Source organism: Eurosta solidaginis, chromosome 5 (assembly GCF_040869045.1).
Source record: "Eurosta solidaginis isolate ZX-2024a chromosome 5, ASM4086904v1, whole genome shotgun sequence".
Classification (NCBI taxonomy): Eukaryota; Metazoa; Arthropoda; class Insecta; order Diptera; family Tephritidae; genus Eurosta; species Eurosta solidaginis.
In genome coordinates this window covers 267,934,826-267,959,025 of record NC_090323.1, presented here as the reverse complement: position 1 = coordinate 267,959,025, position 24,200 = coordinate 267,934,826, and the positions used below count along the sequence as shown (strand labels likewise).

General features: G+C 35.6%; 1 protein-coding gene across 12 annotated transcripts in view; it reads left to right on the top strand.

Annotated features, from left to right (window-relative positions):
• The window catches only part of dally (division abnormally delayed protein), a 398,607-nt gene that overhangs the window by 322,767 nt on the left and 51,640 nt on the right, over positions 1-24,200 (top strand). For all 12 annotated transcript variants that reach the window (XM_067790410.1, XM_067790409.1, XM_067790405.1 and 9 more), the window contains one exon: positions 7,618-7,761. In XM_067790410.1, coding sequence (XP_067646511.1) covers positions 7,618-7,761 — 144 coding nt within the window. The remainder of the gene's footprint in view (positions 1-7,617; positions 7,762-24,200) is intronic.

Sequence of the window (24,200 nt, the reverse complement as noted above, 5' to 3'; positions counted from 1 at the left end):
GTGACTCTAGAATTTGTTTGTACGATATGGGTATCAAATGAAAGGTGTTAATGAGTATTTTAAAAGGGAGTGGGCCTTAATTCTATAGGTGGATGCCTTTTCGAGATATCGCCATAAAGGTGGGCCAGGGGTGACTCTAGAATTTTTTTGTACGATATGGGTATCAAATGAAAGGTGTTAATGTGTATTTTAAAAGAGTGTGGGCCTTAGTTCTATAGGTGGACGCCTTTTCGAGATATCGCCATAAAGGTGGACCAGGGGTGACTCTAGAATTTGTTTGTACGATATGGGTATCAAATGAAAGGTGATAATGAGTATTTGAAAGAAAAAAGTGGGTCTTAGTTCTATATGTGGACGCCTTTTCGAGATATCGCCATAAACGTGGACCAGGGGTGACTCTAGAATTTGTTTGTACGATATAGGTATCAAATTAAAGGTATTAATGAGGGTTTTAAAAGGGAGTGGCCCTTAGTTGTATATGTGAAGGCGTTTTCGAGATATCGACCAAAATGTGGACCAGGGTGATCCAGAACATCATCTGTCGGGTACCGCTAATTTATTTATATATGTAATACCACGAAGAGTATTCCTTCCAAGATTCCAAGGGCTTTCGATTTCGCCCTGCAAAACTTTTTCATTTTCTTCTACTTAATATGGTAGATGTCACACCCATTTTACCAAGTTTTTTTCTAAAGTTATATTTTGCGTCAATAGACCAATACAATTACCATGTTTCATCCCTTTTTTCGTATTTGGTATATAATTATGGCATTTTTTTTCATTTTTCGTAATTTTCGATATCGAAAAAGTGGGCGTGGTCATAGTAGGATTGCGGCCATTTTTTACACCAATTCAAAGTTAGTTCAGATAAGTACGTGAACTGAGTTTAGTAAAGATATATCGATTTTTGCTCAAGTTATCGTGTTAACGGCCGAGCGGAAGGACAGACGGTCGACTGTGTATAAAAACTGGGCGTGGCTTCAACCGATTTCGCCCTTTTTCACAGGAAACAGTTATCGTCCTAGAATCTAAGCCTCTACCAAATTTCACAAGGATTGGTAAATTTTTGTTCGACTTATGGCATTAAAAGTATCCTAAACAAATTAAGTGAAAAAGGGCGGAGCCACGCCCATTTTGAAATTTTCTTTTATTTTTGTATTTTGTTGCACCATATCATTACTGGAGTTGAATGTTGACTTAATTTACTTATATACTGTAAAGATATTAACTTTTCTTTTAAAATTTGAATTAAAAAAAATTTTTTTTTAAAAAGTGGGCGTGGTCGTTCTCCGATTTTGCTAATTTTTATGAGGCAGACATATATGTAGTAATAAGAGTAACGTTCCTGCCAAATTTTATCATGATATCTTCAACGACTGCCAAATTAAAGTTTGCAAAACTTCTAAATTACCTTCTTTTAAAAGTGGGCGGTGCCACGCCCATTGTCCAAAATTTTACTAGTTTTCTATTCTGCGTCATAAGTTCAACTCACCTACAAAGTTTCATCGCTTAATCCGTATTTGGTAATGAATTATCGCACTTTTTCGATTTTTCGAAATTTTCGATATCGAAAAAGTGGGCGTGGTTATTGTCCGATATCGTTCATTTTAAATAGCGATCTGAGATGAGTGCCCAGGAACCTACATACCGAATTTCATCAAGATAACTCAAAACTTACTCAAGTTATCGTGTTAACGGGCAGACGGACGGACGGACATGGCTCAATCGAATTTTTTTTCGATACTGATGATTTTGATATATGGAAGTCTATATCTATCTCGATTTCTTTATACCTGTACAACCAACCGTTATCCAATCAAACTTAATATACTCTGTGAGCTCTGCTCAACTGAGTATAAAAAGTGAGAAAAAAAGTTAAAACCGTCAACTAAACATCACACAGCGATACATACATTTCCATGCACATATGAATGCGAGTTGAGTGCAAAAATAATCTGCTCACCCACTCAACGATGAGCACTCATGAACACCCATGCGCATGGCATTCTGTGTTACGCACCGATTGGCGCCGCACAGTGTAACTTTTTTCACTTTTAGGATGCCAAAAGTCCAAAAAACAATGTTCTCCAATCTCAAAAACACATAAACGTTAACCTAACGCTCTGTCGGCATATACATCATCGCAAAAGTGCTACATATGTGGGACTTCTCCAAAAGATATGAACAATATGCAAGCCCTGTCAGAGCGAAATGTTGACAAAAGCATGCTTGCTCTCGGAATATCCCCTTTACATTCTTGGATATGATGCATGGAATGTATGCTACACATCGCTTATCGAATGGAAAAGAAGAGATGGTGTGTGCGGAGCGAAGAAAATAAGGAAAGGATTCGAAGAAAATAAGGAAAAGATGAAAAACAATAAAGAACATATCCAAAATAGATTCAGGAAAGAAGTTGGTCTTTTGATTGATATGCCAAAGCAAAAAACCGGCAAAACAAATGATGACAACACTGCGAGAAGATTCTTTGGAAATCCTGAAATAACATCAGACATAACCGGCATAAACATCAATCTTTTGAAAAAGTTTCATACCATACTTTCATGCATAGGATGTGGGTTTCAAATAAATTCTGAAGCTTTTGACCACTATGTGACAAAGAAAAGGGCACTCTATTTATCGGAATATGCTTGGTACAATATGCCAGGGAGCGTACATAAAATTCTGATAATCGTGTCTGCTATTCTTCCTATTGGTCAACTTTCGGATGAAGCTCAAGAGTCCAGAAACAAAGATGCACGAAACTATCATGAACTTTTCACCACAAAAAAGTCAAGAATTTGTAGTAAATTGGATTTGCTGCACAGATTGCTGGTATCGTCAGACCCGTTCATAAACAGTTTGCGGAAAGCACCTAAGTCAAAGCGGCGAGCATTAACGAGTTATTGGCTTATTATCTGAACCAGAGCATGTTGACGATATTGACTCCGACTAACTATACCAGTTAAAATATCACTTTTTATTTATAAGTATGTATTTGGATTCAGTTTTTACAAATATATGTACCTATGTAGTGTTTGACTTTGAAAATAAAATTTTTTAAATATTAATCAAAACCCTCTAAGCTAAAGTTAAGAAATATAAAGAATTTTTATTTATATTGGCACTGGAAAATGCTTTTAAAGTAGAAAATATGATTATCAGCCCAATTCTAAACGAAAATTCCGTGCGAGTTTTTTCCCTCCTCCCATTCCTCGTATTCTAAATAAAAATTCCTAGAGAGTTTTTTCACTTCTCCCTTTCCTCCTATTCTGAACAATGTTCGAAAAAGAGGAAACCGGTTATGGGAGAAAAGTAGGTATTATGAATGTGAGGGAGAGGTAGATTTCTTTGCCATTTCATAGGAGTTTTTACACTAGTTAAATTGAAGGGAATGCATCAAAATAGTTAAAGGAAATTGGTTCTTTTAAGAAAGAACACTTATTTGTACAAATTTGCGCTAAAATATGTATTTACATTCTACCACAATATTCTCACTGTTAATACAACAACAACAGCAACAATATTCTTTATTTTAAGTCGAAAAGTATATCATAAGCAACGGAAGAGCTCTTTGTATATTTGATGCATCCATCCAGAAATTGCGCAATAATTTTTAAAGAAGGCTTAATTAGATTTTGGCATATGGCGAAAGGCGAACTCAACTCGACGTGGCCGCCAGAAAATTGCTTTGCAGAATGAAAGCAGGTAACTCCGGCGGATTTGTGTTAACCCGCCGTCTTCTTCTTATGCTCCTCTGTTGATGTTGCTATGACACCAATTCATTACTCATTTCAGTGTATACCACATGAAATGCAATAATGTGCATTGCTTATACCTTATTTCTTAATTTCAAACAAATTCGCAACAATAATTAAACTTTTCAATTTTTTAAACAAAATAAGAAATGCGCAACGAAATTTCAATTGACAAAACAGCTGACTTCGAAAATTCGAAATTCCTATTCCCCAATTTTTCTTCTCCCTAGGAGAAAAGAATTGGAGGAATTTTTCCGCGGGAATAAAAAAATCCGCGAGTACAAAATTCCGCGAGAATATTTAGAATTGGTCTGTATGTGAAATTTCACCTTATATGAGGGTAAGGAGAAAGAGTGGGCGGATCACGCCCATTTTTATTCTCAAATCAAATTTAGTTATCACCACACTGCAAAATTTCAAATGAATTGCTCCATTGGTTGGGCTGTTATTAATTTTGGCATCCTAAAAGTGAAAAAAGTTACACTGTGCGCCGTGCAGCAGACAATTTTTGCGCGCGAGACCTTTTCCAATTTTGAAACTTATTTGTGCATAAGCATCTCATCATTTCGTTTGTATATGTGTGTGAGTGAAAATTTGTAGTTCTTTCTTTGCTTTTACATACATACCTCCATATATTATTTAAGTTTTCAATTTGCGCACAAATGATTGCTTCACCTCACAGCTCGTTTTAGGTTATTTTCATTTGCATCAGCAACATCTTGATGACGCCATTATCAAAGTGAAAAAGTGCTGAAAATAACATTTTAGTGTTGAATTTTGCTACTGTTGTTGTCATAGTTTAATAGATATGCTGCTTTTTTTGGATCACAGCTTGAAGTCGTCTGCTTGTCATTGAAGTATAAAACATTTCTCGCTCACAAATGTATGCAAAAATTTTCGTTATTTTACGAGCATTCGCACACTTTATTAACTGTATTTCCTGGTTGAATATTAATTCAAGGAGAAGCCTTCAGATGTTTCGTTGCCGTTGATAATCGAATATTGTTTTCCTAATAGCCCGACAAACACAACACGGAAATAATCCCGAATTATTCCCGCTGTTAAGCTTAAAGATCTCTAAACTACGCCGATATAAATTCGAAACAATAACCATTTGGTTCCGAAGTCATCCTGAGCTGATCCGAAGATAGTCCCTTAATAATTTTCCAATAGTTCCGAAGTGACCCGGGAAATATTCGCCAAATGTTTCAAAATACTTCCGGAAAGGCTCTCCTTGAAGCGCTTTAGAAATTATCCCGAAATACTCATAAATTGCGCTGGGGGAGCAATGACGTTCACAAAATTAATCCGAAACTGTCCCGAAGTAGTCCCGAAATTATGTTAACGAAAATCCCAAATAGGTTTCGAAGTGATCCCGAAACTCAGAACAGAGATTGCGTCAAAAACAACCACTTCAAATAAGTCAATTTATCTAATACAGTGGGTTGATATGTACCAAAAATGTATTTTAATTTAATTTCAGAAATTACACAGGCCTGCAAGGTTTTTTTGGTTCGGATCAGGAAGTCATTTCTGACGAATTACTGCGTGCTGAGTCCGAATCCGTCCTCAGATTTGGTCCAGCAGTCAGGTTTTTGAGATATCCTAACCGAAATGTGCGAAAAACGCTGTTTTTAGCATTTTTTGAGTTTATATTTTAATAAAAGGAAATTTTTTTGTGCAAATCTGCTTAAATTATCTTTGATAACAACTCTTTCCCCACCAAATCCATTTTCGAACGCCTCGATTCGATTCCCCCCCGAGATGTGGTCAATTCAAGTTGGGGTCTGTTGTCGAAGTCACATATCATGAAGTGGCCGCTAACACCTTGGGTCACGTATTTTTCTTGCAATCGGTTTTTCACGACAACTTTTATCTAGAGATTTTCGGTTTTGCTGATTACACATTCGCTATAAGAATATCAAATTTCAAAATGGCGGTGCCAATATGGCTACTAAAAGTGCTACTAAAAAAAAATCAAATCTTGGCGTTAGGAAATGGATTTTGTGTGGGAAGAGTTGTTCTCAAAGATACTGTAAGCAGATTTGCACAGAAAAATTTCCTGTTATTACAAAATAAACTCTAATAATGCTAAAAACAGCATTTTTTGCAATTTTAGGTTAGGATATCTCAAAATCCTGACGTGCTGGACCAAATATGAGGACGGGTTCGGATTCAGCGCACAAAAAATACGTCGAAAATGACTTCCTGATCCAAAACCAAAAAAACCTATTTTTGCAGGCCTGTGTTATTAGAAGAATTCCTGAAGAAGATGCAGAAGCAGCGAAATGCCTAGGAGAGAAAAGAAAGGTTTAAATTTTGATTTAGTATTAGCGGCCGTGAAGCTCCAACTCAGTATATAAAATACCAAAATTCTTCTGAAAATATCCAACATAGTGCCGAACGGTCCCAAAATTATCCCGAAAACAATCCCGGGTCTGACACAGCCCACGTTTATGACACAATATCAATATCATTGGTGAAGGTAACCATACTTATGCCCGGTTTTTCAGTGTGAGTTTAAACTTCAGCCGTCAACTTTAATTCTAGTTTTAGCTCGTACTAAAAACAGGGTCTGAAAGTTGTAACATTGAAAATAATTTTTAAAAAACTGCTTCTAGGGGATGGGGAAACATTTAAAAAAAATTAAATAACCATTTGCGTGCAACATTTCATGCTAATCCGTCCATGCCGTTCTGGCGAGATTGAATCACAAAACCGATTAAAAAATATATAAAAATTGACAGCAACTCAGGATAAAATGTGACCGTTTTATCAAAAAAAAAAAAAAAAAACTCACCGTTTCTCAACTGATGCCGCCCGATATCATACCGCCGCCGTGTTATTGCCCTTTCGATATCCATCGCCCCTGCTACAACCAAACCTCGACAATTATATTACTGACCAACTATTACTACCCGGACATCCCTTACTACTTACTACCCAACTTGGCTACTCTCTACTGTTATACTACTCGCGTCATTGCCTATCAAACTATTGGAGACTTCCGATTTGCCCACTTTTGACATCATCTCTCGTCCGCCTTCAACCTCGCTTTATAGCTCCCCATTCTTTTGAAATGAAACCTCTTACGCCTCAAGTCATGTGTGTGTGTTTGTGTTTCTGATCTTAGTACATAAATACATTGTCATCATCCAGTGGGTGCTCGTCAGACCTCTTACTTGACATACACCCCAAAGTGGAAAATACAGTTTGAGTCGTTAAGAGCACTGTTGCTGGTGTTGTAGCGATAAGAACACTCCCCGAAGGCCTTGGGAAGTTTTATCGATGTTGATGGTCCTTTGCTGATGCAGATCCGGTAAGTTTCGGTACCAAGCCCGACCATCTCGGAAACAAAAGAAGTATAACTTCAACAAAAATCAAAAAATCATTATAAGTACATAATTCAGCTCTTACAATATATATATTTACATATACATATGTATATGTATGTACGTACATAAATTTATGTGTGTCCTGTCATTTTAGCAAATAAATATTTTTGCCATTTTTATGCTCTTGAAATATAAAATAGAGTGAGGGGGTGGGGTGGCAATCAGTTGAATGGCCTCGTGAATTTCAACGAGCTCTCACATTGAATGCATTTCAATTAGAAAGAAGTGCATAAGAGCATTTAGTTTCGAATTTCGAATAAATTGTATAACTCTTATCTCATTGTATTCAAGCACCATTTTGACTTTTCACAACGATGAAAAAAAGTTGAATATTATTTTAAATGAATATAAATTGAAATTTGAATGAAGCGCGTGTATTCATAAAATTTGCACTTACAACTTTATCATACATAATTCAGTGCATATTTTTAACGTTTAATTTTTTTTCGTTTGTCTTCTTTCAGGTGCTATTTGTGGTGGAAATTGTTGTACGAATGCCACAGAATTGGAGCTGAGACAAAAAGCGACAGCCGAATTTGAACGTTTGTTGCATCATCATACCAAAAGTCTACGTGGCATACTTGAATCCACAGCGAATTTATTTCAAAGTGAGTACAAAAATTGTTTTATTTAAGTTTTTCTTTTTTTGGTAAATGTCCTTTTTGTAACTAAAAAAATAAAGCAAGAAAATAGAATTAAAATTCATGTCAGTTGTATTGTGCGTGCCGCCGCGTTGTTATGCACCGAAAATCATGTTAAACACACAAAAACGCGCGCACATGCGCACACTAATCTGTACTGCCGCCATAAATAACGCGAAGAGCTCTGCTAAAAAAACACACACTTAAGGGCTAATTAATGGTGACTTATAACCATAAAACCATAACCAGATAAAACAGCTGATCGAACCTACCTTATGGAAATCAATGTAATCGATTAATGGTGCCATACCATAACGCTAACGCCATAACCATACCATAGCCAACCAATTCGTTTTTGGTTTTTCGCCATATCCATAACCTAAAAATATTTGAGTTGGTGAATTTATTAACTTTTTGTGTATTTTATTTATTGTTTTGGATACGTTTTGACTAAGAGACTTATTTTTTGTGGAATATGTTTGTAATTTTTTGCGTTTTCTTCATTTTTATGAAATTTTCACGATTTTTAGGTTAAGGCACCATTAATCGATCACATTGGAGATGGATATGGATATGGGTATGGTTACTACTATGGCGTTAGGGTTAAGGAAGTTTAATTTGGCCTTTACTTCTAAATTTTTGTTATGCTTTTATGTATGCAAATTGGAAAGACAAAAATTTTGCGCAATAAATCAATTCATTCAATGGTCATGAAAACGTAAAATTATTACTTCCTTTCCTGGACGCTCTTGCACACACCTACGCCACCTCCCGCTGACCATCAACCGCGCATTGCACAATCAACGATTTGCAAAATTTGCGAATATAAAAATATTAAATTCATAATATTATTCAGTGTTCGCACGAATGCCATACAAATTCTATCACAAATTATGCTAATTTCAGTTTTTTGTCGTTTATTTTTTCTCAACCTTTTTTTATAATTTTTTTTTTTTTTGTGTTTTTTTTTTTACTTTACCAAATAAATAATTTGCAAAAATATTAAATCATAATATGGCATGGTAGTGTAGAGGCAGAAGCAACATTAAAATAAGTTATTAACGTTTCTGATATATATTTAAAAAAGAGTTATGAAAAGAACTTGGAAGCGCGGTCCGATTTGTGTTTTGAATGAATAAAAGGTTTTTCAAATTCGCTGGCATTTGATTTTTATACCTTTCATGAAAAAGAAATGGTATATGAAGTTTGTCATGAATTTTAAAATTGTAAGTCCTTAAACGAGAAGAGATAGACCCGCCAATAAATATATGATGAGGTTGAGGAACTTTGTTGATTTAGCCATGTCCGTCTGTCTGTCTGCTCGTCCTTCACTTTTTGAGATATCTTGATGAAATTTGGTATTTGGGTGTCCGATTAATCATTTGTTGGAATCAACCGGCTCAGACCACTATAGCATACGGAACGCGCGACGCTCTAGCTCAACTTTGATTTGGGAACTGTAACAGGTTAAACCCTTACCTATCCAGAATCAACCCAGGCACAAAAAACGTAAACATGACACCAACCATCTCTTCAATTGTAATGCGAAACCAACGCCCCTAAAACCTCTCTCACTATGGGCCACCCCTGTTGAAACTGCAAGTTTCCTTGGACTCCCAGTAGAGGATATTGATGACAATTTGTGATCGGTCGCCTCTATTGGATGAGGCGAAGCATAGCTACAACAACTATAGCATATATCCACATACAACCGATTTTTAGGAAAAGAGGATTTTTTTCATATCTTCCATTTTCATTTTAATTGCTAGAAGCTTGGAACTTCACAGGATGTTTACATATAAGGCGTACATTGACGTCTGCAAAAAGTCACTAAGATCGGTCGCATATATAATATACATTTGATAATTCAACACTGAAAGAAAAAGACTGGTAAAATCAACCGAAATACGGGTCAATTCAACCGAAATTTCTGTTAATTTTTATACATCGCATCAAGATGTTGAATCAACTGCGCACAAATCGTTGATTCGTAATTGACCGTTTTAGTAGTCAAATGAACAAAAAAAGTTGTTGCGACGGCTTTGTACGAAAGTACCTATGTTGCAATATACATAAATAAATAAATAAATGTAAGGCGCGATAACCTCCGAAGAGATCTAAGGCCGAGCTCTCTTCCAATTTGTGTCGTGCTCCCCTTGATTTTCCCTACAAATTGGCCGGACAGGACCTATATGTTTTATGCCGACTCGGAACGGCATCTGCAAGGCAGATGAGTTTTCACTGAGAGCTTTTCATGGCAGAAATACACTCGGAGCGCTTGCCAAACACTGCCGAGGGGTGACCCCGCTTAGAAAAATTGTCTTCTAATTGAAAAACCATATTTCTAAAATTTTGATGTTGCTTTGCCCGGGGTGCGAACCCAGGGCATACGGTGTGGCATGCGGAGCACGCTACCATCACACCACGGTGGCACTTACTAACCGGACGTCAATTGGGCTTACATCAAATATGCTGGCACGCATTAAACATTACACACTTTATTATTTTGTTTTATTAAACGCACTTTCACCAAATTTTATATTTTATAATTTATTTAATTTATAGTTTTGAACTTCGATTTGCATATAGAAATGATAATAGTAGTCACAAAACTGATTCTCAATTCTTTCAGTTGCAGCTCAGCTCATTCCCAATTTCTTCTCTCGCATGTTGTTGCCACACTTGACTGTTTCGAATAAAACTTGTATAAATGTTTGACATAACATTTTAAATATATAACTTGTAAGTTATCGAAAAGTAAAGAATCAAATCGCTAGATGGTAATTCACCACTGGAGTAACTTTACATGTAATTCGGCAAATTTAATTTTCGTAACACTTTAAGTTGAAACGATTCAAACTTTTATGTTGTCGGAAACATCAACATTAAAAAGGATGTTTTTTATTATCTTATTAAATTCGTTCGCGTGAGTGAAAATTTGTAAAAACTTGAACAAAATGTTATTAAATTTGGAAAAATCCTGTTCGTTCAAACAAAACTTTTGCAACAATAGAGCGCAATTTTGTATTTCGCTTGGACGAGAAGTTTCAAAATTGTATCCGATAAATAGGTGTCCCGGTATCTCATAATTTTATGCACAGTAAATTCAAAAAGAGTTTTTTCGTTTTGTATTGATAACTGAAAAACTAGTTTTTTATTGTTTTCCAATTTTGTGTGTTTTTTCCATTTGATGGTTTTCTTATTTTGGCGGGTTTTTTTTTAACAAGTGACACCATCGTCATAAGTACAAAGTAGAGAGGGCAGTGAGCGTAAAATTCTCTTTGAAATTTGCTCATGTATTGACTGTTGATCGCTATTGAAATGAACAGTGAGATAAGTTGTGTTAACAGAAAAATTAGTTAGATTGACCAGGAATCTGTAAATTTTACAGAATTTTGTTAACTTAAGAGCGACAATTTCTCTTCTGTTGAAATGACTAAACTAATTTGTTCGTTTGACAAAGAACTCGGTCGAATTAACCATAATTCGATCAATTTCACCGAATACCCGTTAAGTCAAGAACAACAGAACCGATTTGTTGATTTTACTAGCACCATTTCTTTCAGTGAACACGTTATTGTTCAGCTCCATTCATGAAAGGTATTAGGTCCTAGATATTAAGCACAGCCGAAGACAGTCCCATCCTAACTTGTTTGAATTGGTATGTTTATTGCCTTTATGGCTTATTTAGAATGCAGAAACGCGTGTTGATGATAAATATTTATTTATATTTATCTATATTATTCTGGCCGAATTTTCGCTGTCATTAGTATTTATGTTGATGAATTTATAACAAGACTTCATACTTGCATTGGCGATGCAAAAAATATAGTGAGGATTCGAAGTAAAAGCGAAAATGCACGAATCATAGCAAATACTGAAAATTTACTGGTTTCGCATTTTAGTCAATTTTTCCGAAATCTATTCAGATATCGAAGAGACTTATGCGTGTACATTTTTAGACGGATAAATATTTCGATGCAAGTCAACATTTCAAAACTATATCTAATATTAAGAAATGATAATATTCCAATATTCTTGCCCTTATTGTTTAACCGAATTTTGGGCAGATATGTATCTATGAAACCATATGGGCCTGAATTGGTCTACATTTTAGTATATGTTTTCGAGCCAATTAAAATTTCGAACTGATTTTGCAATCATATGGTTTAAGACAGATGTTGGACTTATATTGAAAAAAAAAACATGTATTTCTTAATTTAGGTCGAATCTTTTAGCGGTATCTCCCATATTGTGTGAGTAGATTTCGGACCTATACGGATCCCAATTTATGTGATATCTTCGAAACCAGTTGAAATGTCCAAGTAACAAAAGTCAAAATTGGGTTGGATTTTATATAAGGTGCCACGATTTGCAAACTTTTGCTGATTTGTAGGGGTAGAGGGGGTCCTAAAAATCACAAAATTATCATCCGCAACTCTAGGAAACTCATAGTTTATGAAATATAAGCTTTTTAATTTCCAAATTTAGTAAAATTTCAACTTAAGTCCTGCACTTAAAATTCGGGTCGCACATGTCGATAGCGGTATCAAAAGACGCGTATTTGCGTCAAGATTCAGAATCCGAAAGCAGAAACTACATTTTTTATCTCGTTTAAAAGTTATTCGCGGAAAACCCGTCGGTACTATTGTCGCTTTTTTCGTTGTTGCAATTAAACAAATGACGGTGGTGAATAGTGTTGCCAGCTCCGCAACAATATCTTTTTATCTTGGTAGAACATTATAAGGTGTTGGCACGTCGACATAAATGCAAACAAACATACACTATACATTATTTGTTTTGTAAAACACTTTTAATAATTGTAGTCTAATATTATTTGGGGTGCTGCGCAGAAGGGTGTACTACGCAGAAGGACATCACCGTGGCGGTAGCCACGGTTATACCACACACCCGGACTTGGCATGGTGTAGCCCAGGGTTATTCTTTATAAGCGCGGCCGAAGGCCGCCTATGCAGAAAGGTGTTCTACGCAGAATTACCGTTGGAATCAGCATAAAAATCTCTATAAAGTCCAATTTTTTTATTTATTTTTTTTTTGACAAATGTATGTATTCTGCACTTGTTCCAATTAAATACATTAATTTCAAATTATTCAGAGAATTACAAAACAAAATACATTGATAGTGTATGTTTGTTTGCATTTATGTCGACGTGTCACCACCTTATAATCTTCTACCAAGTTAAAAAGATATTGTTGCGGAGCTGGCAACACTATTCACCACCTTCGTTTGTTTTCGTTTGTTTAATTGCAACAACGAAAAAAGCGACAATAGTACCGACGGGTTTTCCGCGAATAACTTTTAAACGATACGCGTCTTTTGATATCGCTATTGACATGTGCGACCCGAATTTTAAGTGCAGGACTTAAGTTGAAATTTTACTAAATTTGGAAATTAAAAAGCTTATATTTCATAAACCAAGAGTTTCCTAGAGTTGCGGATGATAATTTTGTGATTTTTAGGACCCCCGCCACCCCTGGAAAAAAAGAAAAGTTGGAAAATCGTGGCACCTTATTCTAAATATTCCCCGTCAAAATTTGCCTTGTATGTGGTACCCACAGAAACAAGCAGACTTATGGCCTATCTTTATCCATATCAGATATCTATCAAACCCTTTGAGATATCCAAGTGAAAAGCACAGTTCGCTGTAGAAATACGGTGCACATATTGTGCAAACAATTAGATATCTCTGGGTCTCTTCTGTTCGCTATATCCCCAAAATCAGTTCATCAGTCAATCGGCGCTCGCGCAGAGCTTATTTCCGCGTTTTCTTTCTCATACTTATATTGTACAAGCTCGGTTGGTCCCATTTTGGTTCATATCTCTGTACATACATCACGATTTGTGGTACTTTTTTCTTACACTGTGTTCAGTGCCTTGTTAAGAAGTTTAGTCATATTTGAATGGCAATTACAATTGAAAAAACAAATTTGGGGAAAATCTGGGCCACACTTTTTTTAAATTTCCTAAAGCGTACAACAAGGTATTGAAATGTTCTTTTCTATACCACTGAAAATAAATATGCCAAATTTTCTTAATATTGCATTGTCATTGGTTTTGTATTATGTTTCAAGACGGAAGTTTCTACCTCACAATGAAGTTAATAAAAAAATTGCCCTAAAGCTGCTTTACTGACTGAATTTTCATGGGAATGTCAGCTATATTCTAAGTTTTAAGTCTTCAATTCACCAATAAGTTAAGTTAGTTGAAGTGTTTTCCAATTTTGAGTGACGCTGCGGTAATTTCCTGTGACCTAAGGTCAACTTTTAAAAGGTCAATTGGCTATTTGAAATGGTCAATAGGTCAATTGCCCTTATGATTTCTTTAAATGGATGAAAATTCTATTAAATTTATGACATTTTTAATTTTACTTAAGATTTTTAAGAACTCATGCGCTTAGCACCGATACATGGTAATTGTTATTCAATTATTATTTTTGTTTTTATTGGGAAAACTGAAAATAAGGAAACATTTACTAGCATATTGCGATGGTACCATTTCGAAAACCGCCACGCCATCATCGTCAGGCAAAAATCTTAAGTAAAATTGAACACACCATTAAACATACAAACATTTTTAATTTTGACATAGTGACCATTAAGCAAATTTCTGTTTAACCTTACAATTTGATATTTATTCGCATAAATTCTGAACAGGTATTTCTGGAGAGAAAACTTTCGTCTGGTGTATTACGCAATGGGTATGCATAAAATTGATATTGCATGAGCAGAAGAACTTCAGAATTTGCAGTGAAAATTGATTTAAGAACCAATTTATTCAAGGGTTGTTACTCCATTTAAAATTGTTGAAATTTGATTGTATTGCTACATATGCTCTACTTTCATACCCGCCATCTCCCCCACATATCACGGCATCTACCATTACAAAATGCGCTTATTTGCATAATTTTGTATGCTCTTCTCAAAATTGTGTTATTATTATTTTTTACGATTACAAGATGAAATGCACTGTGTACATACAACAACACTCTTATTATTCACAATGTAATTTAATTACATATATATGTATATATAGATTTATCTAAGTTTATGTGAGATTTGTTCACCCACATGCTTTTAACGTTGTTTTGAGCTACACAAACAACATTGGAATGCATTTTTTATTCTTCGGTCTTGCCTTTTAAAGCTTTGACAAATACTTAAATATTTGTATGCAGAAAATTTGTGTCAGCTATTTAGAAATTGTTTGAATCATGAGGCGTGTACATATGTATGTATAGCTGGAGTTACATATGAACAATAATAATTCATTTGTCATTTGGGGCGCTCCTCTTTCATTTTGCTATGCTGTACAAGGGCCTCTACACAAATATGACAGATTTTGTTTTCTCTTACTGTTAAGTTTAAGTAAGTTGTCTTTTTATGAAAGTGATATATTTTACTGTAATATGTACTTAAATAGGAGCGTGTAGCGCAAAGTAAGATGCCGCAAGCGCTTTATCATATCCCAGTGCAAAAGAAAAAACTATAAAACAGTTACAGAAGCTTATCTCCAGAGACTATAGGGCTTTACTGATATCTTACAGCCCGGAAATTAGCTTAGCTACTTTTGAAGAATGGTGCTTCCCCTCTCTTTTTGATCACTATCCTCCCTTTTTCGTGCTTCCATATCCTCTATTTTTCCTTCATCCATCGTATCTATTTCCCACTCCCCCAAGGTGCAAGTGCTTGGTTGTGAAGTCGTTTCTTGAAAAGAAGCACTAGGTGAAGCTTTGTGCAGATGTTCATTACTCTTTCTTACTCAGAAACTATTTTGTAATGCTTTAATAAGGGATGCGCTTGGAAACTTTACTTCTAAGAAGTGACAATGAAATCTTGGCTCAACTGCCATCTGCTTGCTTTGCAATTTTCGGTGACTGTCCTCTATTTTTAGCTTATTATGTATGACAGTGCTTAAATGCATATATAAATACAGCAGCGACCACGAAAATAGCAGTTGAAATTTTTATCCAATTTCGTCAATCAAATTCTTCTTTTCTTAATTTTCAATATATTGGGGAAAAAATTTCATGAATTTTGTAACTGAAAATATGCAAAGCCATCTCGAAAAGGTGTTTTAAAATATTGAAAACAATTTTATGAAAATTGCGAAATTTTTATGTTAAACTCCCTGCGTTTTATTGAGTATGCAGTTTTGTAGCCCAATCAATTTTAATCTAACAAAGCACAAATTATAGATCTCCCATAACTCGCATTGATTTTCGACAATTTTTGTTCCATAAAGAAAAAACTTCCATATTTTGTATGGAGGAAAAATCTGTCAAAAATCAATGCGAATTTTGAGAGACCTATAATATCTCCTTGTCAGACTAAAATTATTGTGTTAAAAAGCTGTGTACAAAAAAATAATAGAACTTGAAACGCTAGCCTTGCCGTTCCTAAGACTATAACTCATAGGATTGGCAGAGCCAACAATTCCTTATTTTTGTTTTAGCGACCGCTTCTACTCTTCCAAATGGACCTGTCCAATAATCAGGACGAGAGTCGCACACAGAATTGTAGACAATCGAATAAAAACGCGTGTACTAATATTTCGTTTGTATGTATGTTTTATTAATGCTAGTTGACCAAAACAATATTGGACGAACTAACATGTATGGCAGTCAAACGAGAATGGCTCTCAATTACTTTGCTTAAACAGTATTTATAGGCGATCATGACGATGCTGATCGTCAGTGATGCATTTTTAAGGTATTAAGCTGGAGACATTGGTATCGGTAACCTTATAACAGCTGATTCGACCAACCTTATGAGAATCAATGCAATCGATTATTGGTGCCGCTAAGGTCGTAACCGTATCGTAGCCAACCAATTGGTTTTTGGTTTACCGTCGTAATGATAAACAGCTGATTACGTTAGGGATACGACTACAGCGATACGACATACGGCACCAATGACTCCCGCTTTACTGTGCGCAGCACAGAGTGGTATTTTCACAAAACATTACAACGAGTCTACATGTAAAACATTGAACCTAACATTTATGGTATACTACAAGTAAAATGAAACAAATATCATTGATGACATTAATCGTGGTTGTTACAAACTCCAAATAAAAAGTTCGAAATTTTTGTAAAATGTTCTCAAATTTTCGAAATTTTTCGGAAAGGTTTTCGATAAATTTTCTTCTAAAATATCGTAATGAAAAAAAAGAATTTAAGTAACGAAATTTGATAAAAATTTAGGCTGCAATTTTTCTGTTCGCTGATGTTCTAGATCCATAAATTCAACTGAAGTGATCGTGCTTCAATTGTAATTATGAACTCATATGATGTCATTTTTTTTTTTTTTTTTCAAATTAATTAATATGATCATCTTGAAATTGAAAACTGATTCATCCTCTAAATGGCCTCATAGGCAAATATGAAAAATGTACGTTACTTCCCCCTACAGCTGTTAGGCAGAAATATACATTCATATATGTATGTGAGAGGCTCATTTGGTGACATCTTCATATGAAATGAGCTCAGTGTAGGAGTTGACGTATGCGTTATGTTTGGGGTCCTTCCTCGGAAGTCTAACAAAAAAATAACGGGCTCCTTCTGAGTTTTTGTGTTCTTTATTTTCTACCTCAGCAACAATTCCACTTAGATATATAAAAGTATACCTTCCAACACATTTTCAAATTGTTGAATGAAATGCAAACGTGTTAGTAAATGTAATCAGCAAACAAATTTTTAGAAAAGTATTGACTATAAAAAACCAAAAAATTACTATTTTTTGCAGTACCATACATAGTTTAAAACCGAACGAACTCACCCTGCCAAAACTGCGTAGCATCAAAAGTTAAAACATAAAGTAGATCCCATCTTACTTACTTACTTACTTAATTGGCGCTTAACCGTCTAAACGGTTATGGCCGTCCAACAAGGCGCAGGCTTGTTGTTATATTTCATTGGAGTATGGTTTTACGTGGCGGGCCCCAAGCCCAGCGCACAACCCGCTCAGCGGGGGTGAAAATATTACTTGGCACGTTTAAATAGCGAGCCGTTTGCTCCAAGACAGACGCCCGCTTGCAGCCGCATCTAGAGGTGTACAGACGCTGCCGATGAGATCTCCCCCGGCTAGCCCTTAAACCGATTATGTCAGAGTGGCCTAGCCAGGTTGTCGCCTTCTCACATTAGCTCACCGCTAAACGGGTGTTTAGCGGCTATCCAGAGGATACTTGGCCGCAAGCGACCGGCAGTAGTGAGCTGCTTGAACCGCATGCAAAAGAATCGCTCTGGCCATTCCCAGGTGAATGGCGCTCAGAAGCTTTCCCCACTTTCGTGGACTTCTACACACGGCCCCACCCTCCCACTAGATCCCATCAGAAATACAAAAAGTCGGCAATAAAAAGTAACTTCCACATTCCATTCATAGGTACATAAATATGGATTTTATTTACAAAGCACTCGCTACATCCTAGCCCAGGTTACACAATTTTTTTTTCTTTTGTATGCATAAAGTCTTTGTTTCAGCTTTCATTTGATGAAAACTAAAAGGCGATTAAGTTGAGTTTAAGTAGATTTTGGCTTTAATTCAGCTAGTTGATGAGTAAGTATAGGTTTTTTCTTAATCTCCGTTCTGAGCAATAAAATAATACACTTGAAAGATATTCACCTTACGGCAGACAATTTCCTAGAGGTATTACTGTGATCAATTCTTGCGATAGTCGAAAACTGATTATACTCGTCGCTTATTCTCGCGGGCGAAAATCGAAGTCACAGCAGTACCTTCCGTGTACATCTACGAAATAGCCGGAGCCTCGATGTTACCTCCCTATTTCTTATCAACAACTTCACGCCTTTTTTATCTATTCTTGGCATAGTACTCCCCTATATTTTTTCCTTTCAGCTTTCCTTGTACTTCCTTCCTCGAGATAGAGGTTCGTCTGTCCTCTTGTCTCAACTATAGATGTTGTGTCGATGCGAATAGTTTAGTTCGCGGCCTTGGATCTAAGCAATTTTCGCCACTTGCGAGCAGGCGCGTCTCATTTAATGATGATTGTGTCTTCATTCCGTACAATGAGATTAGTTCCGACCATGCCTTCTAAACTGTGGACAATTCTAAATATTGTTTGGTATCATTAAAAGGCTCTCTTTCTCTCTATCCATCTAGTCGTACTTATTTCCACTGCTAACTGCCGAGCTCACTTACTCTCCGCAACCCTCGCTGCACCAGCCATACTTACCGCTTATAATGTTATCATCACCATTACTACCTCCTGAAAATCATCTATCCCACTCAGTAACATACTCGGGCGCTGTGGAACTGGCCTAAACCATTGCTTTTTAAGACAAATGCTATCGAAGTCTTAACAGTTTCTTATTGATGAGTAATCGGTTTTTTATCGACATGATATGGATATGTTTTATTTTTTTTCGACGGATTATAGGTTTGTTATCAGTATGTTATCGACGAAGAAAAGACGAGTTCTCTATTCGCTGCCGGGTGATTATAAACTTGCCAAAGATGTACTATCGGTTTTATGTTTAAAAGTTGTCGATTATTTATTGCAAAGTTATCAATATGTAATGAAAAAGTTATTGGTTTCCTATCGGAGTGCTACCAATCGGCGTGTTACCGATTTTTTTTTCAGAAAGTTGTAGATTTACTACAGATATGTTATCGATTATCAATCGAAAAGTTATCGATGTATTAATTAAAAGTTACGGATTTTCTATTGAAAAGTTATTGATTTTTTATCGAAAGGTTATCGATTTGTTATCGAAAATTTATCGATTTTCTATTAGAAGATTATCGAAAAAATTATCGATTTGTTATTGAAGTGCAACCAATTTTTTTACCGACACATTGTCAATTTGTTATCGACCACTCATCGGATTTTGATGTAACAGATGCCGAGACAACTTCAATATCAAATCGATAACACATCTGTAACCCCTAAATAGCAAGCCCAATAGAAACCAAGTCACCTCTGTTGTTGTTAAAATTCAACCAAGTTTTTGGGATATTTGCTATCTAAATCATATTGTGAGTTCTTTTTCCCAATTATTTAATTCGTATTAAATACTTTCCGTTCTAAGCAAACCGAGCCAAGCGAAAATACCAAAACTTTATTTAGCTGATGCAAATCACAACTGGTCGCGCAAAAAGTTTGTTGCAAGTTTTAGAGTATAAAAAACACTAACAACTAAATGCGGGTTAAAATCTAAAGTTTCAAATGTGCATTGTGCTAGTGACTAAAGACTTCTACATTTGGTGCACTGTTTTGTTGTACTATTCTGCGTAGCCCGAGCATATGACCCCATAACCACCAACGCACATATGTTGGTAAAGCGGGGAGTATTCTGGTCAAATCAAAAGATGAACTAACAATTCCCTGCCACACACAACCATTTTCCTATTTTAGTGGAAATCAAGTAATGCAATGTAAAAATTATTGCATTTAGCACTGGAGTTCGCTACACGCATGCCTTGGAAGGTATTTTCATAACCTCTAAACAGCAATACAATAACAACGCATGCACGTATTTACTTATTTAACATTCAAAGTGAAAAATAACAAGTAAGGAAGGTTAAGTTCGGGTGTAACCGAACATTACATACTCAGTTGAGAGCTATGGTGACAACATAAGGGAAAATAACCATGTAGGAAAATGAACCGAGGGAAATCCTGGGATGTGTTTGTATGACATGTGTATCAAATGAAAAGCATTAAAGAGTATTTTATGAGGGAGTGGGCCATAGTTCTATAGGTATACGCCATTTAGGGATATAGCCATAAAGGTGGATCAGGTTTGACTCTAGAATGCGTTTGTACGATATGGGTATCAAATGAAAGGTGTTAATGAGTATTTTAAAAGGGAGTAATCCTTAGTTCCATAGGTGTACGCCGTTTCGAGATATCGCCACAAAGGTGGAACAGGGGTGACCCTACAATTTGTTTGTACAATATGGGAATCAAACGAAAGGTGTTAATGAGTACTTTAACAGGGAGTGGGCCTTAGTTCTATAGGTGGACGCCGTTTCGAAATATCGCCATAAAGGTGGACCAGGGGTGACTCTAGAATGTGTTTGTACGATATGGGTATCAAATTAAAGGTATTAATGAGGGTTTTAAAAGGGAGTGGTGGTTGTTGTATAGGTGGTGGCATTTTCGAAATATCGCCATAAAGGTGGACCAGGGGTGACTCTAGAATTTGTTTGTACAATATGGGTATCAAAAGAAAGGTGTTAATGAGTATTTTTAAAGGGAGTAATCCTTAGTTCCATAGGTGGACGCCGTTTCGAGATATCGCCATAAAGGTGGGCCAGGGGTGACTCTAGAATTCGTTTATGCAATATGGGTATCAAACGAAAGGAGTTAATGAGTATTTTAAAAGGGAATAAGCCTTAGTTCTATAGGTGGACGCCTTTTCGAGGTATCGCAATAAAGGTGGACCAGGGGTGACTCTAGACTTTGTTAGTACGATATGGGTATCAAATGAAAGGTGTTAATGAGTATTTTTAAAAGGGAGTGGGCCTTCGTTCTATAGGTGTTCGCTTTTTCGAGATATCGCCATAAAGGTGGACCGGGGGTGACTTTAGAATATGTTTGTGCGATATGGGTATCAAATGAAAGGTGTTAATGAGTATTTTTAAAAGGGAGTGGGCCTTCGTTCTATAGGTGTTCGCCATTTCGAGATATCGCCATAAAGGTGGACCAGGGGTGACTCTAGAATTTGTTTGTACAATATGGGCATCAAACGAAAGGTGTTAATGAGTACTTTAAAAGGGAGTGGGCCTTAGTTCTATAGGTGGACGCCGTTTCGAAATATCGCCATAAAGGTGGACCAGGGGTGACTTTAGAATATGTTTGTCCGATATGGGTATCAAATGAAAGGTGTTAATGAGTATTTTAAAAGGGAGTAATCCTTAGTTCCATAGGTGGACGTCGTTTCGAAATATCGCCATAAAGGTGGACCAGGGGTGACTCTAGGATGTGTTTGTACGATATATAATAATAATAATAATTTATTTATTTACGGTCTTTAAGACCTAGTTCAAGGTAAAAAAAAAAAAATATATATATATATATATATAAATAAATTGTATACATTACATGCTTAATGACTTACAGTATAAAAATAATTTTGCTTTAAACTTATTAATATTTTCACAGTCTTTTATCGCATTTGGTAATTCATTGTACATTTTATAACCTATATATTCTAAAGTCTTCTTCGCGAACTCCGTTCTTACTCTAGGCAGTCTTATATTTCCGCTGCTTCTAGTTCCATAGTTATGTATTTCATGATTAAAATGTATTCTCCCGTTCAGATAATTCGGTGTTATTCCTAATTTCATATGATGTATAAATTTCAATGTGAAATAATATATCGACTGTTTTACACTGAGCCAGTTTAACATATTTAGCATTGTAGTTTTTGGTGTTCTAAGCGAACATTTTAAAATTAATCGCATTGCCTTGTTTTGTTGTATCTGCAGTTTTTTTATTTGTGTGTCATTTGCTAATAGCAGGATTGTTGGACAATAGATAAAGTGCGGTTCAATAATTGATCGATACACTAATAATTTGTGTCGTTGACTAATATATTTACAAGTTCTGTACATAAAACCAATTTTTTTTGCAATTTTGTTTTCTAAATAATTTATGTGTTCTCCAAATCTAAGGTTTTTGTCGATCCAGACTCCTAGGTATTTGATCTTGTCTACTTGCTGAATTTCAACATTTCTTATCTTCAGAGTAATATTGCTAAGGGTATTGGCACCCATAATGCTTTGATTTTTGCAAAATATCATACTTTTGGTTTTATCCACGTTCACTTTCAACTTTCTATGACATAGCCATTTGTAAAGGGAGTCTAAGTCTTCTTGCATTTTCGATACCGCAAAGCCCTCACTTCTTTCACTAATGGTTATCAATGCATCATCCGCAAATAGTCGAATATTGCAATATTTCAAGCATTCTTTAATATCGATATGGGTATCAAATTAAAGGTATTAATGAGGGTTTTAAAAGGGAGTGGTGGTTGTTGTATAGGTGGTCGCATTTTCGAAATATCGCCATAAAGGTGGACCAGGGGTGACTCTAGAATGAGTTTGTACGATATGGGTATCAAATTAAAGGTATTAATGAGAGTTTTAAAAGGGAGTGGTGGTAGTTGTATATGTGAAGGCGTTTTCCAGATATCGACCAAAATGTGGACCAGGGTGACCCAGAACAACATCTGTTGTATACCGCTAATTTAATTATATATGTAACACCTGCCAAGATTTTAAGGGTTTTTATTTCGCCCTGCAGAAATTTTTCATTTTCTTCTACTTAATATGGTGTCACAACCATTTTATAAAGTTTTTTCTAAAGTTATATTTTGCGTCAATAAAACAATCCAATTACCTTACCATGTTTCATCCCTTTTTTCGTATTTGGTATAGAATTATGGCATTTTTTTCATTTTTCGTAATTTTCGATATCGAAAAAGTGGGCGTGGTCATAGTCGGATTTCTTCCATTTTTCATACCAAGATAAAGTGAGTTCAAGTAAGCACGTTAACTAAGTTCATTAAAGATATGTCGATTTTTGCTCAAGTTATCGTGTTAACGGCCATGCGGAAGGACAGACGGACGACTGTGTATAAAAGCTGGGCGTGGTATCAACCGATTTCGCCCATTTTCTCAGAAAAGAGTTATCGTCATAAAATCTATGCCCCTACCAAATTTCAAAAGGATTGGTTAATTTTTGTTCGACTTATGGCGTTAAAAGTATCTTAGACAAATTAAATTAAAAATGGCGGAGCCACGCCCATTTTGAAATTTTCTTTTATTTTTGTATTTTGTTGCACTATATCATTACTGGAGTTGAATGTTGACATAATTTACTTATATACTGTAAAGATATTAAATTTTTTGTTAAAATTTTACTTTAAAAAAATATTTTTTAAAAAGTGGGCGTGGTCCTTCTCCGATTTTGCTAATTTTTATTAAGCGTACATATAGTAATAGGAGTAACGTTCCTGCCAAATTTCATCATGATATCTTCGACGACTGCCAAATTACAGCTTGCAAAAGTTTTAAATTACCTTCTTTTAAAAGTGGGCGGTGCCACGCCCATTGTCCAAAATTTTACTAATTTTCTATTCTGCGTCATAAGTTCAACTCATCTACCAAGTTTCGTCGCTTTATCTCTCTTTTGTAATGAATTATCGCAATTTTTCGGTTTTTCGAAATTTTCGATATCGAAAAAGTGGGCGTGGTTATGGTCCGATATCGTTCATTTTAAATATCGATCTGAGATGAGTGCTCAGGAACCTACATACCAAATTTCATCAAGATACCTCAAAATTTACTCAAGTTATCGTGTTAACGGACGGACGGACGGACGGACATGGCTCAATCAAATTTTTTTTCGATCCTGATTA